Genomic DNA, 18,928 nt, shown 5'->3' on the forward strand with positions numbered 1-18,928 from the left:
CCATTTCATTTGTACTGGTGGCAAAATTTTACATTAAAAATAATTATTTGATAAAATCCAAGTTAAATTGTAATGACAACAAATTCCTTCAAAAAATAATTGATAATAATACGTTTCGAGGGAAAAAATTAAGAACATAAAAATTGTGAAGAATCGGGATTTGAACCGAGGAACCATCGCTCCGAAAGCGAGCGTTTTACCGTTACGCTACATGGACGTTCGAAAATCATTGTCTTGTAACCTCATAGAAAAACACACTTCTGGGCTTCAACAATGTAGCCTATGGAACTTCATGTACGGTAGCATAGATGAAAATTTGAACATTAATTCTGTAAAATCTAGAAGGAAAATTGTTCCAGGTGCACGAGTTTGATATTTTTAGAATCTATGTGCAAAATTTGGAGATCTAAATCATTCCCGTTTTTCCGGTATGCAATCCACAAGTTGACATGTTTTGATGCGAACAAACGAACAAACACAACTCTACTCTCTCTTATTATATAGATTTCTGAAAGGTCAGAATGCATAGAAATACCAAACTGAAAACTGAAACAAATCACAGTGCTAGGTTCAATATGGTCCTGGTGTTTTGTAACAACCACCAATTTTGAAAAATATAAACCAAACTGTTTTGCGCTGACATTATTGATACAATCATTTATCCAAACCTAGATTCAAAAGTAGTTCAATTTCTTATCAATTAATAGTTGAAGGAATTTGGTTAATTTTGGTGAGGTTACCTTCGGCATCAGTGTTGTTGATCTCGACAGTGCGCCCCGAGTAGAGCGTGTGAATGTCGTCAGGCCGCGTAGCCAGCGGACCGACTGCGTTCTCGGCCAGACAGAAGACGGCGTGCAGGTTCTGAGTGAAACCCTGACGCACCATCGCCTGAAATGCGCCCAGTATGGCCGCTGCCCCGCCGCAGTCCCGTTTCATGCCCGGCATCATTGTCTGAAACATTACATCAATTATACTATAGTAATGGTAACAGTGGTTCACAATATCTCACCAACAACAGTACCTATATAAGGGTACAAACACACTGAAGGCGGAGCGGAGCGTGGCGTGGCGTGGTCAGAGCGTTCATGATACACACAGGAAGCGTCTGAGCGTCAACCGTCAAGGGCCTAGAAAATGGCGTGGTCTAAGTTTGCACGGACATTACTTTGTGAGAATAATTACTTAAAGTATTGGATATTAGCTAAGACTCAGTGTGTTCAGCACGGGGAAAAATATGAACATTTCCCCCACAACATTTACAAGATGGTGAGAGAATTGATAAATTTTTAAATTTCATAGAAATATGGATGAAATGGATTAGAATAGCCTCACTTTTTATTTCATTCAATAGATGAGTTTTCTTTTTCGAATAATCAAATAATACACATTACAGGGGAATTTGGGCAAACATTAAATATACTAGTGTACTAGATGGTGGGAAAATGTAGTAGAACAAGTGCATTATTATGTACAAGAGTAGACCACTAGTACATTAGTAGGGCACTCGCACTTTGACGCTCCAAAAGACAAACCAGTTTGTTCAAAAGTTTGACGCCACGCTCCGCTCTATGAGTAGACGCTTCCAGTGTGTTTTAGCTCATTACTTAACATTATATTGTTCAAGACGCTCCTCAACGCCACGCTCCGCTCCGCTTTCAGTGTGTTTATACCCTTATAGAAGTATATGCAACGGTTTTATATTGAGGGTCTTTAAAGCAAGAGTTTGATGTAATTTAAGATGTGTAAGATTTGAAACACAGAATCCATACAGAAAAGAAACTTCCTATGTAACCAATGCACTTTACAGTGCACCAAGATTCCATCTTGAAGGGAATTCGATTTGCCGCTAATTTCAAATTACACTCAAACTGAATCACATTCAAAATTCTATGAGATCACATAGATTGAATAAATTTAAATAAATACCTTATATCTAGAAAGATTTGTAATATTCTACCGTATATTCATGATTATAATTCAGTATTCAGTGATTGATATAAGTTTTATCAATTCTGATACAAGCTACAATTATTATTGGACACGGCGAAAAAGATGATGAATGCTTGAGACTGAAGAAGCTGCTAAATCACTGTCACTCTACGTGGCACTGGCTAAATCTAATTCCCTACAAGAAGGCGCATTTGGAACACGATTCTGGTTTCCCTTCTGTCTGTATTCTGTGATTGAACACATCAAGAGTGATTAAGACCTAATAAAACAGTTACATAAGACTTATTTTATCTACGACCACTCAAAGAAAACTAAGCAAAGTATCACATTGCTGACATGTTGTAAGTTTAGAATTCAACTAACTAAACTTTATGGTTAACAGATTGAAAACTTGTCGAACTGAAAACTTGACGTATTGAAAACTTAAAAAACTGAAAACTTGACAAAAACTAGGCCTACTGAAAACAAGATGAACTGAAAAATTTGACAAACTGAAAACTTGATGTACCGAAAACAACCAGAATTCAAAACTTGAAAACTAAAGAGTACTATGTGGCCCGGTCACAAAGAGAACAATCTGCGATACTATATCTATATCTTCGATCACATAGACAAATATGGAAACCTATGAGATCTATTCATTTATTTGATTAATTATTCTTTGCATGTAAATTGTTTACATAATACATACATAAAAAACTAACAGCAACAGCAAATCAGTCAAGAATTGACAAATATAGCAGCAATCAGCAAATCAGTCAAGAATTGACAAATATAGCAGCACCCCCAAAGAACTCTGCCATACTATAAAATTATTTGCTTATAAGCCAGTTTCTGAGGCAATTCTTGAATTCCTTTTTATTCGTCAGGTTGGTATTTCTGTAGGAAGAGCATTCAAAATCTTTTTGATCATATACTGAGGGAAATCGTTTTTCAACTGAAGGAGAGCAAGACGCAAAACATCATCTGCAGCTTGTCGCGAAGTCTGCCTCATGATCAGGAACCGGTGAAGCTGCTGCTGGGCTTTGTATTGGATTCGAAACTCAGCTGGGCTAGCCACATCCAACAGGTGACTAGGAGACTGTCCCGAATCTGTTTCCTGTTGCTCAAGCTGAGGGGACAGGTGACAGAGGCATATCTGGTCATGGTGTATCATGCACTTTTCCACTGCCATATCTCCTATGGTCTACTCATGTGAGGTCATTCAGCCAAGGTTGTAGACATACTGAAGCTGCTAGGATTATAACTGCAAGCGAACATCATGCACATTGCAAGCCCATTTTTGTTAGGCTAGGTTCCTAACAGTAGTCAGCCACTTCCTTCTTCTCTGCATCATGTATATCGAGAAGAATCAACAAAATTTGTTGACTCGGACTGATGTACATCACCATAACAGCAGGCATCGAGTGCTGTTTGACATACCCAGGGTGCGCATCCAGAGATCGCGGGTATGCTACAGGAGTGCAGCTCTCCGCTACTTCAACAGGCTACTTGCAGGAGTGAAACAGTTGGATACCAGTAAGTTTGAGAGGGTTGTGACTTGTGACCCGTTTTTCTCAGAGCCAGGGCTTATTACGATATGCAGGAATTTTTCAACGATGACCTGTCTCAAATACTATATGGCTTATTAGCCAGTAAGACAGAGAATAAGGCCTTGGGTGTCAACTGTGCTTTATCTTGATCGCTGTCATCTTGATAAATGAGTGTTTTGACTTTTATTGTGACTTTTATAAGGGCTTGTCTCATAGAATGTAGTTCGATGGACCTGAATTCTAAATTATCAAAAAGAGAAAAGATCGCAGATCGCTCTCTGAGCGACCGGACCCTCATAGAATAGTTATCGAGTGTTTTGTGATGGAAGAAAGCCATCAATTTGTTACCTTTCCCTTGATGCTGAGACCGCCAGTGTCGTAGACAATACCCTTGCCGACCCATGCGATGGTCTGCTGTGCCTGGGGCGGCGTGTGCGAGAGGACAGCCAACGCGGGTGGTACCAGCGCCGCCTTCCCCACCCCATAGATGCCCCCGAACCCCTTCTCGGCCAACTCCTCGCCACGGATCACCGTCATGCTCACTCCGGGCAGCTCTTTCGACACACTCTCCACTTCCTGCAACAACATTCAAAGTTAGGTAGGCCTAATATGGAAAATTACATATTGATTTACAACTAAAAAAACATAACTATAAAGGCGATTACCTCATCAGAGAGGCTTTTGTTCTTTTAAGAATGTAAATGAAGCTATATTATTATATGCGATTTTGAATTAAAATGGAACACAGTTTTTGATACACAAAACAGAGATTTGATACATAACGGAAAAAATAATAGACAGGCGATTTCCAATTGAAATGAAGGTAGTTATTATGGAAAATGAGTTGATTTGCAACTGAAAAATCATAATTACATAGGCGATTTTTAAATAAAATGGAACATAGTTTTTGATACACAAAACAGAGGTTTGATACACAAAATAAACTGATTTTAATACACAACCAAAAAAATCATAGCTTGATAGGCGATTTTCAATTGAATTGAAGGTAGGTATTATGGAATATGAGTTGATTTACTACTGAAGAAACATAACTATATAGGCGATTTTGAATTGATATGAAACACAGATTTTGATTCACGAAACTGAATTTCATACACAACCGAAAAAACATAACTTGATAGGCGATTTTTAATTGAAATGGAACACAGTTTTTGATACCCAACCAAAACTGATTTTGATACACAACCGAGAAAAACATAGCATGATAGACGATTTTTAATTGAAATGAAACACAGGTTTTGATACCCAACCAAAACCGATCTTGATAAACAACCGAAAAAAAACATAATTTGATAGGTGATTTTGAATTGAAATGAAACACAGGTTTTGATATACAAAACATAGAAAATAACTATTTGCTGGAATTGATAAATACTCAGAGAATGAAAACGCGTTGATACTGATCGAAGTCTTTCACCGATTACGATATTATAATGATAGAAAAATTAATCAACTTTTAAGGCAGAAAAACTCAAGTATCTGGGCTCAACTGGGAGAACTGAACAACGAAATAGCCCATCGAGTAAATACAGCCTGGATGAATTGGAGGAAAATGACTGGAATACTTTGTCATAGAAGAATGAATGATAAACTAAAAGGGAAATTCTATAAAACAGTCATGCGGCCCGCGTTGACATACGGAGCGGAGACCTGGACAGTTAAAAAAGCCCATGAACACAGACTGGAGGTCACTGAAATGAAGCCCATGACCGAGACTCCTGGAAGCGACTGAACCGAAACGCCGACCTCACCTGAGTAGGAAAAGGCTGAGAAAAAGAATGATATAAACAATGAACAATTTAACCTCAAAGGGTGAAGGCAAAGAAAAAATAGGAGATGCATATTCTAAAGAAATTTTGCTCGAAGCCTTCCACTGTGATGACACAACAATGTATGACGTCATGTGTATCATGCATGTTCGTCTACCATTAGTGGCCAGCAGCTTACGTAAAAAATAGTGAGAGGAATAGTATCTTACGTTACATGGACGGGAAGGGGCCATTTGCAGGCGAGAATGATGTTTCTAGTCAAGGCGTCAGCCGAGACTAGAATTTCTTTCTAGCACTGAAAAACATTCACGTCCAAGTAACGTACACTATTTTTTGTCATAATAATCTAAAGAAGAATAATTGAGAAATAGAAAACATTATCTGCTTGTGCTGAAGTTACTAAATGCATTTTATAAACATAACCTAGTTTACAAATTCCGAATCAGGAATTTTGTGGAAGTTGACAAAGTTTCCACCTGGAGCGCTGAAGCCTGAAGGTACTTTTCTGCAGCAGTTTTGCTGTTCCTATTTCGGAACTAGGAAACATACTCGACTGTAAAGAAACATATGTTTAATTACAGTAGAGTATGCTTTAATGAGAATCATGTGTTTATTTGTTCTGCAAACAGCTGTTTACCGGATTGATTTCATGCATGGGAAACAGCTGAGATTGAATGACTATGACAAAAAATAGTTTGAACGAACCTTGAGGAAATGATCGACGTTCATCTCATTGCAGGGCATGTCTACGATGCGGGCCGCGAGCCGAATGCCGTTGCAGACGGCATCGAGCGACGCCAAATCCGCGTCGGATAGCGGCGACACGTCTCCCGCGGCCGAGTCGCCCCCCACCACCACAAACTCAACGGTCACCGTGTGAGAGGCGGTCGCAGTCGCGATAGCGTTCGCGTTCGCGGTCTTGTTCGCGGCGCGCGGACACTGGGCCAGACCGTTGCGCTGTGTCTTGCGCGAGTACAACGGAAACGCGCGTGCTATCGCGCAGGCTGACGCGAATACATCGTCGCGTTCGCACACCACCTGAAAAAACAGAATAGAATAATAAAGTATTTTGTTATTGCTAACAATTAACAACAATAATTTTGACAATTTTTTTTTTTAATTTTAATAGGGGTTCTTGATTGTTTAGTTATAGCACATAACTAATACCCTTGAAATATTTCCTATAAATTATACACGACTAGTTTCGACATTAATGTCATTCTTAAGTGTTCTTTTCAAAAAAATGTCGAAACTATAGTGAGGTCCACGTTATAATGGCAGTGGAGAAAGATAGGAGAAAAACGTTGCCGATCCTCTGTCTTCTATAGACGGTAGTCACGTTATAATGGCAGTGGAGAAAGATAGGAGAAAAACGTTGCCGATCCTCTGTCTTGTCAATGCCTTCTATAGACGGTAGCTGATACAGGTCTATTGATGAAATATCAAAGGTTCATTCTCGTTTAAAATAATTAATTATATTTTATTAATCAAGAAATTATATTTCTCAATAATTTATTAATGAATTTTCATAATAATTATTAAGATGGAATATTTTGTTAATTATTAATTCTACATTGTTAAAAGACGATCTGGCAACAGAGTAAAGCGAGAAACAGATAGCGCTATCCGCTTTTTTGAATGATAGGCAAGGATAGCAATACCATTGCTAATCAAACACTGCCATTATAACGTGGACCTTTAGACTCCCAAGAACACAAACTACTTTATCGCACAGACGATAGCACATTAAGCTCATCACATTCCTCATTTCAATCCAGAATTATTCAAAATTGAAAAAAAAAACATCGGTTAGAGTTTGTCAATTGTCATATAGTAAAATACATTAGAGTTTAGTACTTACTTAATACAGTACTATTTACGTTATATTTTGCATATCTTTTACGATTAATTATCAGAGCTTTCTCACTAATACGGTACATAACACAAAGTTTGTACGGTGTATGCTAAATGTGCAGTATAGCTCTTCAAGACTTGTTAATATGTATTACAAGTATTTCAAACATTTATTACAGCGAACTCCCCAATTCGACAATTAAACTCTTTCAATCTTGTTATTGCAAATCTAGTATCAAGAGTAAGTATAGGCTATCCACTTACAACTTTTATAGTTGTTCTTTATACTGCTCAATTTCACTTTCCATTACGAACTGCTAGTTAAAAATCACTTTTCAATACTTTAGTTAGACCTGGCAGTCTCAATGTTAATTAGTTTCTACTCACGTTGTGGAGCGCTTTCGAATCAAATCAAATTTATTCACCATTCAACAACAGTTTTACAATAAAATAAATAAATAATTTGTTGTTAAAAAATTGGCATGGCTATAAAATTAAATCTTGTGCTCTTGAGTTCAAAACATTTCTTATCTATATTTTAACATGATTTTAGAGTATATAAATTATACACTATAATTTATTTAGGCTATAACTATTAAATTAGTAATAGTTATAGTATAAATATAGTGTATATTATGCACTACAATTATACAATTATAATTAGAGAATATAGAATTTATACAGCACTTTATAATATAATAAAGACCAGTACAATATAGATAGATAAATCAAATAAACAATCATATAATTAATGTAATACAGTTAATCATATAATACAACCAAGACACTTCAAATATTCAAGATAGCACTAGAATTTCAATACAGATTAGTGTACATTAGCATCAAACATATTTAAGAGAAATTAAACCTAAAAAAATAACCTATATATACATATTACGGATACATTTGAACAATTGAAATTATTCCAACATTTGAATCTCATATTATTTCGGACGCCATGTCCATCTAATTAGCTATCAGAAGCTAATCCTATTATATTAAGCAAGCAATTTCTGTATTTTTATATCTGGTTATTTATGTTCAACGGATCTCGAAAACGGCTCTAACGATTTTCACGAAATTTGGAACATAGTAGGTTTATGATATAAAAATTCGATTGCGCTAGGTCTCATCCTTGGGAAAACTCGCTGAACGACATTAAAAGGATAATTCATCCTCGGTTGAAACAGCTGAGACTTTCGTCGTCTGTTTATAGTAAAAAGTGAGCGAGTGATTGTGTGAAAAATAAAATTATCGCATCCCCGAAATTCATAAGCTGACGTATAGCCAGCTGTGAAATATAAAACACGACCATTTTAGAGAATAGTGTTCTGTTTATCAATAAATAAAGATAACGAGCGAAGCTCGGTGCCCCGATATTTAGTTATTACTCACAGAATTCAGACAGCTAGGTTGTAACCAAAGTATTGAAAAGTGATTCATTACGTAACGATTTACACGAATACAGCCAGCCCACAATACAAGTGAAGTGAGATCTACGTTGGACTGTCAGCATTGGTTGAATGTGGAGTTTGATATTATTAATAAGGAATTCTGTGTCACTTTGAAGTGAATGTGACTGCAGGAGGCGAAGGTGGTACTTACAACAATGTACTCGTCGACGCCGGACGTATGGCTTTGCACAATTTTGGTGAGACTGTGCGGACGTGCCGGCGAGTTGTGGCGACTGCATTTGAACGGCAATGCTGCCAACGTCACCAGGTGGATGGTCAGCACGGTGTCGTTCGAAGACGGATGAATTCCTCGCAAGGCGGCCGTGTAAGTCTGCAATCGATAACAACAAATTTAACATTTCAGAGAAAATACGAAAAAACAAAACTGATTCAAAGCCTACAAGTTTTTATAGGCTTTCATTGTAGGTTCAATGATTCAATGATTTATTTCAGCCAAAAAAATACATCAAGTACATTAGGCTAGGTCAATTTACAGATAAGTCATATTATTACAATAACAAATATATTATCAACTTAAATTATTATCACAGAATGCACTAAACTTATTCTTTAGGAATAATAATACATGCAAAAAAAGTTTTATCCTTAGAGATGAAATTAGTACAACCTAAAAATGTAATGTGGTTAACTTTTAAATACAATAAATAAAATAATTACTATACAGATGAGCTGGCAATCATTGAATTGAGGTTGGCCTCCCTGAATTCATTAATAGAATATAAGGGATTGGAGATCAACCATGACTTCAACCTTCTATTGAAAGTCACAAGGGGCAGGCTTCTTATTTCGTTAGGTAGCATATTAAAGAACCTAATACCAGACGAGGGAAAGCTTCTACTTGTTCGCTCCAATCTGACTCTTAACTGGAATATATTCTGGTTTCTCCTTGTCACATGACCATGAATTTCATTAGCTAAAGTGAATGAATCTAGATTTTTCTTCACAAACGTCAAGCACTCATATATATAGAGATTGAATACTGTCATCACTTTCAACCGGATGAACAGTGGCTTACAATGATCAATCCTTCCAGCCCTCACCACAACCCTAACCGCTCGCTTCTGCAGCAACAGGACCCTATCCACACTGGTCGCATGTCCCCATAGGATTGTTCCATAGGCTATATGGCTCTGAAAAAAGGCAAAGTATGCCTGACGCACAAAAGTGTCAGGCACACAATCCACAAGTCTCCTCAACAAGAACACAACCCTACTGAGCCAGATGCATAGTTGATCTATATGAGTCTCCAACGTCAACTTACTGTCCAGGGAGAACCCTAACTGTTTCACAGTATCTGCAGTGGAATTCAGGGGATTGAGACTAAAAACTAGCTCCTGAGTCTTATCATTATCCAGGGCAAGTCTATTTGCACTAAACCACTGGGAAGCACTATCATACAACTCTCTAACAACCAACTTGGCAGACTCGACACTATCATGCTCAGCAAAAAGAGACGTATCATCAGCAAACAGAAGATGATAATAATATTATATTATTATTATTATTATCAGCAAACAGAAGAACGCCCCAATTCACTGAGTAATAAAGGTCATTTATTGAAATAAGAAAGAGCAAAGGCCCCAGAACTGACCCTTGTGGGACTCCGTAGTGTAAAGGAGCAGAGCCTGACAATTCTCCATTCCAATGGAGGTAGCAAAATTACCTTACTTCAGATACTGTTGCTGGTAAGATATTGTGATATCTAACCATAATGAAAACGCTGAGATTTTGTCAAAAAATATCACTTATTTAGGATAACAAACATGTTTGTCGTGTTTTTTGTTTTGTTTAAACTGTATACTGTACTTATTGTTGTGTTAAGGAAACATATTTGGGTCATTACGTATTGTTTCCGATGTGATATTGTGAATAAATAAATAAATGTTTCGACACCAATGGTGTCATCATCAATAGCATGTTTGTTATTTTATAATAAATAAGTGATATTTTTTAACAAAATCCCAGTGTTTTCAAAATTACCTAATCTTGGTGGGCTACTATAAAATATCAAGAAATCAAAGTCTATGTACCCATTTTTAAAAAAATGGTTTACTTACGTCATCTTGTGAGTAAACAATTTTTTTAAATGTAGGCCTACATCGATTTTTATTTCTTGATTATAAATTAAAAAATACGTTTCTTAAAACCAAAATTTTTGTTATAAAACAAATAAAGTGTGAAGTTTTTAGCTCAAAAATTTCTAGTTTCATTCAAAATTTAGACTTTTTGAACACGGTAATAATTATCAAGTTACTGGTCTTGATTCTAAACTCTAATAGTATCTATTTGATTCATCAAAATTTGCTCATTCATCTTGGTATTTAAGAGTGTAAATTGTATTTTGAAAAGTGAGTGACATAACCAACATTTTGATTTGGACAGTATAGTATAAATTGAAAATGGGACAGTTTTGGGCATGAGCCTGTTGTGCCTTTCCTCATGTTAAGTATTTGTACACAATGTGATAAATAAAAACGTCGTTTTCAAAGTCTAAGGACCGGTTGCACAAAAGTCTGTTTCGACTTTTTATGCCAGGTGAGCCAATCAGGGAGACCTTCTTCTCAGAAAAACCTCTGATTGGCTCTCGTTGAATTTAATAAACTTATGAAGGCTTTTGTGCAAACGGGTCTAAAAGTTTAATAATTTTATTCATGTAATGAAATAGTAAAAGGTGAAGCAGCCTGCACACACGGGCCATGACAGCTTAATGAATGAATGAATGAATGAATGAATGAATGAAGTTTTATTCTCAATAAGCACAATACAAGGAAATGTAAAATACATGCATATCAAAAACAAACAAACAAGATTATTATATACAAAATCTTATAATATGAGATATTTTATATTATAATGCAATTATTACTTATTGAGAAAAATACAATCCCGCACGTAAGATGCAACTTACGGACCGCTGGAGGGAGTCTAACACACTATTTTACTAAAGCAATAGAATGGACTGAAAAAAAAAGAAAAAAGAGAGATAAAAAAAAAACATTTATGGGCTGTAATCAAAATAGGATATTAGTATTTAATTATTAAAGAGATGATGCTAATTAGAGAAAGCAAAAGAAAATCATTAAAAATAGAGATTCAAATTGTGTAAAAAGATTAATTTATTGATTTATGTTGCAAAAAAAAACGGTAAGAAGACGGGGAAAATACAAAAAAAAATAAAGAGGAGAAAAAAATAAAAAGAAAAGCAAGATAACAGAATGCAAAGTTAACAGAATGGAAAGAAAAATAGACGGATTAAACAATAATTATGAACAAAAACTCTAGAGCTTCGGGAGTGAGTGACAAAAGCCAAATTTTAATTAATCTCTTAATCTTATTTCCACAATTACATGCAGCAATGGCATTCTTGACCTCAAGCGGCAAAGCTTCCACCAAATGCTGCGGGAACGGAACTCGCGGTAAGGAACTCGTCAGTTAACTTACAACGACCGATGTTTCTATTCAATTCGACACAAAAACACACAAATTAAATCATAATACAAAAACAATACATTCAAAATACACATTTCTAATGAAAATACAATAACAGAGGCTTCATGGTGGGGTGTGCTGAAAAGAAAGAAAGGAGGAAAAGTACCTAGACAACTATGGTTTCCCATGTAATAGGCTCGTAGAGGGTATAAAGTAAGGAAAAAAGGGCGAAGAGAATTGAAAAAGGGGAAAATGGGAGAAATAAAATTAAAAGAAACATTTCAAGCGAGTCCACTTCTAACAAATATAGCTAAAGAAATGGCATTGCAATCCATTGGTATGAACAGAAATCTTTAGTCTCCTACGTCGATATGGAAAAAAAAATGCTTGTAGCTCCAGTTTTTCAATATCTAGTTCAATTTCTACTAATCTTAGAGTCAGTGAGAAAGTGGTCTGGTAGGGATTCAATACCTATTCCTGGACAGTGTTCGCAGCGAGAGAGAAGGAATGAAATGTGCGAGTGAGAGGTTGGGCCAATCCACACGAAGGGTTTTGCAGTCAGATCAGACAAGGCAGAAAGATCTCCGATTGGCTGATTATTTATCAGCTGATTCCCGAACGCCAACCCAATCAGCAAGTTAGAGAGCTTCCTACCCAACCGACTCGACTGAAAACGCCTGAAAAAAACCTTTCGAGTGGCTTGACCCTTAGTCCCACTTGGTCACACACTACCAGCTCTCTTACAGCGTCAGTGATCAAAACTACTCAAGAGATCTATAATTCAAATAGAAAGTGATGATTACTTACAATTGCCTGTGATGTGAATAGCACACTTAGGGCCGGTTTCCGAGCTCAGGATTTAGACTTAAAACAGCTGGAGTCAGAAAATTGGCTTTCCGAAACGGGGCGTAGTCGCAGTTTTTATGATAATCTTTATTTTCTATAATTAATTATAAAATATTGATTTCTATAATTGGAAAAGTTTTTCCTTGGCGAAATGAAACATTCCTAAATAATTCAAAATAGCTGAAACTTTACACAATTCTCTCTTTATCTTATTTTGTGTTCAATTTTCTAGTTTTTCGAAATTTAATTTAAACGTGGACTGCGACTAGGCTCCGTTTCGGAAAGCTAATTTTCTGACTCCAGCTGTTTAAAGTCTAGAACTTAGCTAAATCTCGAGCTCGGAAACCGGCCCTTAGAGCTAGTGCAACAACTTCTTTTTATAATCAGAAAACTAATAGCGTATTTCATTAAGGCTACGTGATTTGTTAGTTAAAAAAATAATTTCATATCGGTATTTCCAAACCGTTTTTCAAAATCCAATCCATGGATTGGAAATACCGGAACTAATATTGTTATTGTGTTTTATACTATAGAAGTTTTTAAAAAACAGAAAGGGTACTATGGAATTAATTTTCAACTAATCAGGAAACTATTTTCAAACAATGCCTCTTTAGCACACATTGGAAAAACTCATTCACTGGTACCGTACTTGAGATAACTTACCTCTTGGTCAACTCGAGGTTCCAGTTTTTGTTTGAGCAAATCATACTTGATTTTGGTGAGATTCTTCATCTGTCCAACAATTAGAACTGGTTTCTCCAAGGGGTCTGACGGAGAGATTGTGCCCGAAAACCGGATGACGGTCTGCTTTAGTGGAGGAGGCTCCATGATTGTCTACAATAAAAACAAAATCAATTTTTTTGAATTCTTAAAAAAATAGAATTACTTAATATGGTGCTCTAGTTTTATAGTGAAGTCCACGTTATAATGACAGTATTTGATTAACATTGGTGTTGCTATCCTTGTCTATCTTTCGACAAAGCAGATAGCTCTATCCTTTTCTAGCTCCGCAACGTTGCCAGATAGTTTTTAACAATGTAGAAATATATTTTAAACAAAATATTCAATCTCAATTATGGAAATTCATTATTCTAAATAAGAATGAACAGTTAATATTAGACTTATATCAGATATACTGGTATCAGTTATCTTCTATAGAAGGCAGTGGCAAGACAGAGAATCGGTAACGCTGTTCTCTATCTTTCTTCACTGCCATTATAACGTGGACTTCATTAAATCAAAAAATATATAAAACTGATTTAAATTATTGCCCAGATTACGTTAGTAAGCTTCTAAAATGTCTAGAAGGGAAGTTAGATTAAACTCACACATTCAAAAATCAGAAATAAATGCATGTAAGTTGAAAATCTTCAATTTTTTAAAACAATAATTTCTCTATCAATAATTGTAATTGATACCTTTTGACTGTAGCTCCTAAAAATGATTCTCGAACATCTACGGATAATCAAGTTGTATGTAATCATCTGGAAAATTCAGATATAAGCTAACTATTTTCTATATCCAACAAAAATACTTTATCAGTTCTACGTTATTAATTCAGTTATAGTACTGTACCAAGAATGACAATTCAGTTTAATAGCTGTTATTTGAGTAAAATATTAATCCTCACAATATTATTGTACTGATCACATTAGAAATAGAAAAGTGTAATTGTATAAGAATGAATAAAAGAGTTGATTATTATTCAAAATAGGATTAATATTGATAAAATAACTGACTAGAGAAGCAGTTAATTTTATGATTTAAGTTGAAAATTCAAGTGAGAAAAGCCTCTAAACTTGAACAAATGATAATTTGGTAGAGAGTACAAAGTTAACAATCCTGAGTTACTAGTCTCCACGTCCCCAATTCAATACGGTAACAAATGAAGCAGTTTAATTTCAATGAGTCGAAAATTATAAGTTTTAAGTCTCTATATTGACAAGTTGTACGGTACTAAATTTCATTTGAACAATAATTGTTATACTTCAAGCAGATTGAGCAAACAGATTTTTCACAGATCAATGAGAATGAAACCGTGCTAGTCTAAAGGAATTTTAAAACTATTGATTTTTATTATTATTAAGAGTGAAAAACATGTTTAATTGATGAGTTTATTACCTTTCATAAATTATTTTATTGAATGGACGAAATAACTTAGTTTAGCAGTTCCCTGTTAGATGATTTTTACTATCACTACACTGTGCACATTGTAACTTACAGTATTTCGTCTGTCAACCACAATAATTAAAAGATAGAAGATTATTCGAGTTGATTTTGAAATGAATTTATGTTGAATGTGACATAACAAAGCGAGTGGAAGTCTACTAGAGATAAGAGTATTTGTTTTGACAGCTTGAAGATAAACTGAATTTGATATCAGTAATGCCATGTTAACATAGGTCATGGAGTTACGACTTATTAATAAATACAAAGATTTCAAAATTGTGTGCTCTTGTGAATGAATAAATGAATTTTGTTTGAAATGAAATTAATTTCAAAATCAGCGCATTTCTCGAATCGTTGAGAAATTGCAAGTTTGGACGCGCAGTTTATATCGCATTCAGAATGCATGTACTCTAATATGGAGCGTTCTTCTTTTTCTTGTATAGCTTACCCGATAATTGAAAATGCATCCGGTTAACGATCAAAAGTATTCTCGTACATTAGAGACTAATATTTTTCTGAATTGTTTTCCCAAAATCGCAAAAAGTAGCCTACCTAGAATATAGCCTTTGCAGTACATAAATTAGTAGCTACAACAAGCGCGACAATCAATGATACACCGTGGTATCCCAGTGGAGAGAAGAAAACGGGCTGGCAGAGTGAGATGCAATCATCCAAACACTAAGGGCCAATCCACATGAAGCGTTTCTGTATTGGCGGCGGATAAGTCGGCAGGTGCAGAAAGCTGTCCGAATGGCTGATCATCAACTCACAACGCCAATCCAATCAGCTGATCTGAAAGCTTCTTGCTCTTCCGGACGAGTGTCCGCCGCCAGTGCAAAAACGCTTTATGTGGTTTTGCCCTAATAAATGGTGTGACAGCTAGTAACATTTTGCCTTTATAGTATACTAATCAAAAAGTAAGCCTAAATTACTAAGATTTCAATATCCATGACAATTTGAAATTTTGAAATAGAAAATTGTCTTTATTCAATATTTAAATTGCTATTAACTATTCAATAGAAAACAATTATATTGCTAAAAATAATATTACAAAGGTTAAAATACGTAGCGGGCTGCGATTGCACGAGAAATAAAATTTTAAAGTAATCAAAAATCAAGTTAGCTTTATTTTAGGTTAGCCAGTTTCGGCTTCTACAAATTTCACAAGAGTTACCTTTGATAATATCAATTTTTTGATGCAATAATTTGCCTTATATTATTGAAAATAAAACTTACGTTGTAACAGCACAATTACTAGGTCTCCACTAGAATAGTATTGAATATTTCAACTTCAAATATCAAAATCCAACAAGCTTTCAACTTTTCAAGCAGTAATCGGCATCGGCAGAATCATCAAGTCATCGACCCCCAACACAACAACCAATAAGAGCTTTCCACCATTTTACGATCACCACACCACCTTTGGGAAGAACGTAAAACTACAAGACGAGGCATTTTTAAAAATAGAATAACGCTGGAATGGAAATAATAAAATAATACGGTATTAAAGCTGTCAACCTAAGCCTAATAATAATTTGAAAATATAAAAACAAATAATAGTGAGCTTTTCTACAACTGTCTGAGAAATAATGAATATTGAAAATTATAATATTAGCTGAAAATACTTAGCCTAATTCAGAATCTGAAATGTAGTACCGTACCTAAACTGCACAGTTTTCATCAAAAAATTGTTATACCGTACGGTAGTCTTTTTTTACAGAAGAAACATAACCTATTTTTTGGACATGTAATCAAAATTTGGGAATGTAATAGTTTTGGGCCAAGCCTGTTGTTCCTTCCCAATCATATTTATATGATTTGTTATTGTTTCCACGAATAAATAAATAAATATTGATATTTTGTAAGAAATTATGAGTGAGAAAAACTTGCTTAGCCGCTATTTATATTTTTTTATGAATTCTTATTCAAGAAAATTAGTTCTAGTGAATGGTTCATTGCATCATTTTTAAAAATTCTTATATAAATTCTTGAAATATCATTTCATATGACATTAGTAATGGAGGATTATCGATTTCTATTTGTTTTCAGAATTTGTTATCGAGGCACTTACATTTAGATGGAGCTATTATTGAAAAATCACAAGCTTCAAGTTTGAATAGTTGTCAGCTTTGGTATAACCCTTTTGGCTTTTTACTGGATTACCGTCACAGATGTACCGTAGGCTATAAAAATAAATGATTCAATTCACAAGTTGGTGGGCACAGGTACTGATTGGTTGATTGAGTACTTTATTTATGTAGATTACAATATATACTGGCTTATACACTTATATACAATAGCTTACAATACAGCAAAATTATAGATGAATTTACATAATATAGACTAAGAAAATAACTATTGAACTGTATATGATATGAAAAAGCAATTTGTAATTTAATAACTATAGATAATAATCATATTGTTATGCATCTACATAAATTGGCGGAGCTTTGGACATATCAATGTCCATTCTTTGGGGAGAATATTAAAAATATCCTCCCCACTAACTCTCTACCAAAACGTTAATTTCGTTATTTAAACTAAGGATTTATTTATTAATGGAAATATTGTAAATGTTTTAATCAATATGAATATTAAAGAGAAAAAAAAAACAGAAAATTGATAAAGTAAAATAATTATATAAGTAGATAAGATCAAATAATTGATTAATAAAATGAAGTAGGCTGAAAGTAGATCATGGTAATCAACTTTCAGTAATATACAGCAGTATGCAGTGGATAATTGAAATAACATGAGTTTATATATTATATATATATATATATATATATATAATATATATATATATATATATATATACAATTCGTTCTATAACATGGTTTAAAGGTTATATTGGTGGAATGGGTGAGGGATGGTTGTCATGTGATCGTTCTAGGCCGGACAGTTTCAGTCATTTGTTCCAAAATATGTTTTTTTAAAGTCAGGTTGAAGCTCGCTCGGCTCTCGATAGACCTGATAGAAACAGGAAGTGTATTCCATGCACGACAGGCACTGACTAAGAAGGATTTTGTGAAAATAGTAGTTCGATGATTGGGTATCCTTTAAGTACTTTCTCCGGTTCTAGTATATGAAGCATCTATCCTCCTACCTTCAGAGACAAATTGAAATCATCTTTAAAATAGTTCGGATTACCGTATTCAAGATATCTCTAACAAGCTTGACTATTCGAAAAAGCCTCTGATCGGGAAGCTTCAATGTTGAACTAGCAATGTGGGCTGGGGTGATATGATCATGGCGTTGGAGAGAGTAGACGAAACGTAGACAATAATTTTGGCAACGCTGTAGTTTATCATTCAGAGTGACTTGCAAATCGTTAAGAACAGAATTACAATACATTAAATGTGGGAAGATGAGAGATTGAACCAATAATAATTTAATGTTTCTAGGGAGGATATCGTGCATTTTCTTCAATGCATGCATGGCTGAGAATACCTTTTTACAAGTTTTGTTCACTTGTTCTGACCAGTCAAGAGTATTATTCATAATAATGCCTAAATTTCCAACTGAGCTACAGTAAGGAATGTCATTACCGTCTACACTAATTTTGTGAATCGATTCAAGGTCAATATTGTTTATAAGACGAGAATATCCAATTATAATGGGTTGTGTTTTGATGGGATTAAGCTTAAGGCCATTTTTCTTTGTCCATTCCACTATCGAATTGATATCCTGATTCATTATTCCAACTGTTTCATTAATTTTTGTTATGGGACAGCTTAAATAGATTTGAAGGTCGTCTGCATAAGTATGGAAACTGGAGAATTTGATAATGGAAGAAAGGTCATTAGCATACAAAGTGAAGAGGAGAGGGCCTAAAATTGAACCTTGTGGTACTCCATGCATAACGTTTTTCCAAGTTGACTTT

General features: G+C 34.9%; 1 protein-coding gene across 3 annotated transcripts in view; it reads right to left on the reverse strand.

Annotated features, from left to right (window-relative positions):
• The window catches only part of LOC111044824 (probable aminopeptidase NPEPL1), a 29,018-nt gene extending 12,601 nt beyond the window's left edge, over positions 1–16,417 (reverse strand). Inside the window, exons 1-6 of one of the 3 annotated variants that reach the window (XM_039434115.1) lie at positions 14,295–14,368; positions 13,540–13,710; positions 8,732–8,911; positions 5,978–6,310; positions 3,831–4,058; positions 741–951 (exon numbers count right to left, since the gene is read on the reverse strand). In XM_039434115.1, coding sequence (XP_039290049.1) covers positions 741–951; positions 3,831–4,058; positions 5,978–6,310; positions 8,732–8,911; positions 13,540–13,710; positions 14,295–14,360 — 1,189 coding nt within the window. In that variant the 5' untranslated portion in view covers positions 14,361–14,368. Of the gene's footprint in view, positions 1–740; positions 952–3,830; positions 4,059–5,977; positions 6,311–8,731; positions 8,912–13,539; positions 13,711–14,294; positions 14,369–14,997; positions 15,159–16,281 lie in introns of those variants that run through there. The other 2 variants (XM_022330049.2, XM_022330050.2) reach the window with 2 other exon arrangements.
• Positions 16,418–18,928: the final 2,511 nt, after the last annotated feature.

This window comes from Nilaparvata lugens, chromosome 8, assembly GCF_014356525.2.
Source record: "Nilaparvata lugens isolate BPH chromosome 8, ASM1435652v1, whole genome shotgun sequence".
In the NCBI taxonomy this organism is placed as follows: domain Eukaryota; kingdom Metazoa; phylum Arthropoda; class Insecta; order Hemiptera; family Delphacidae; genus Nilaparvata; species Nilaparvata lugens.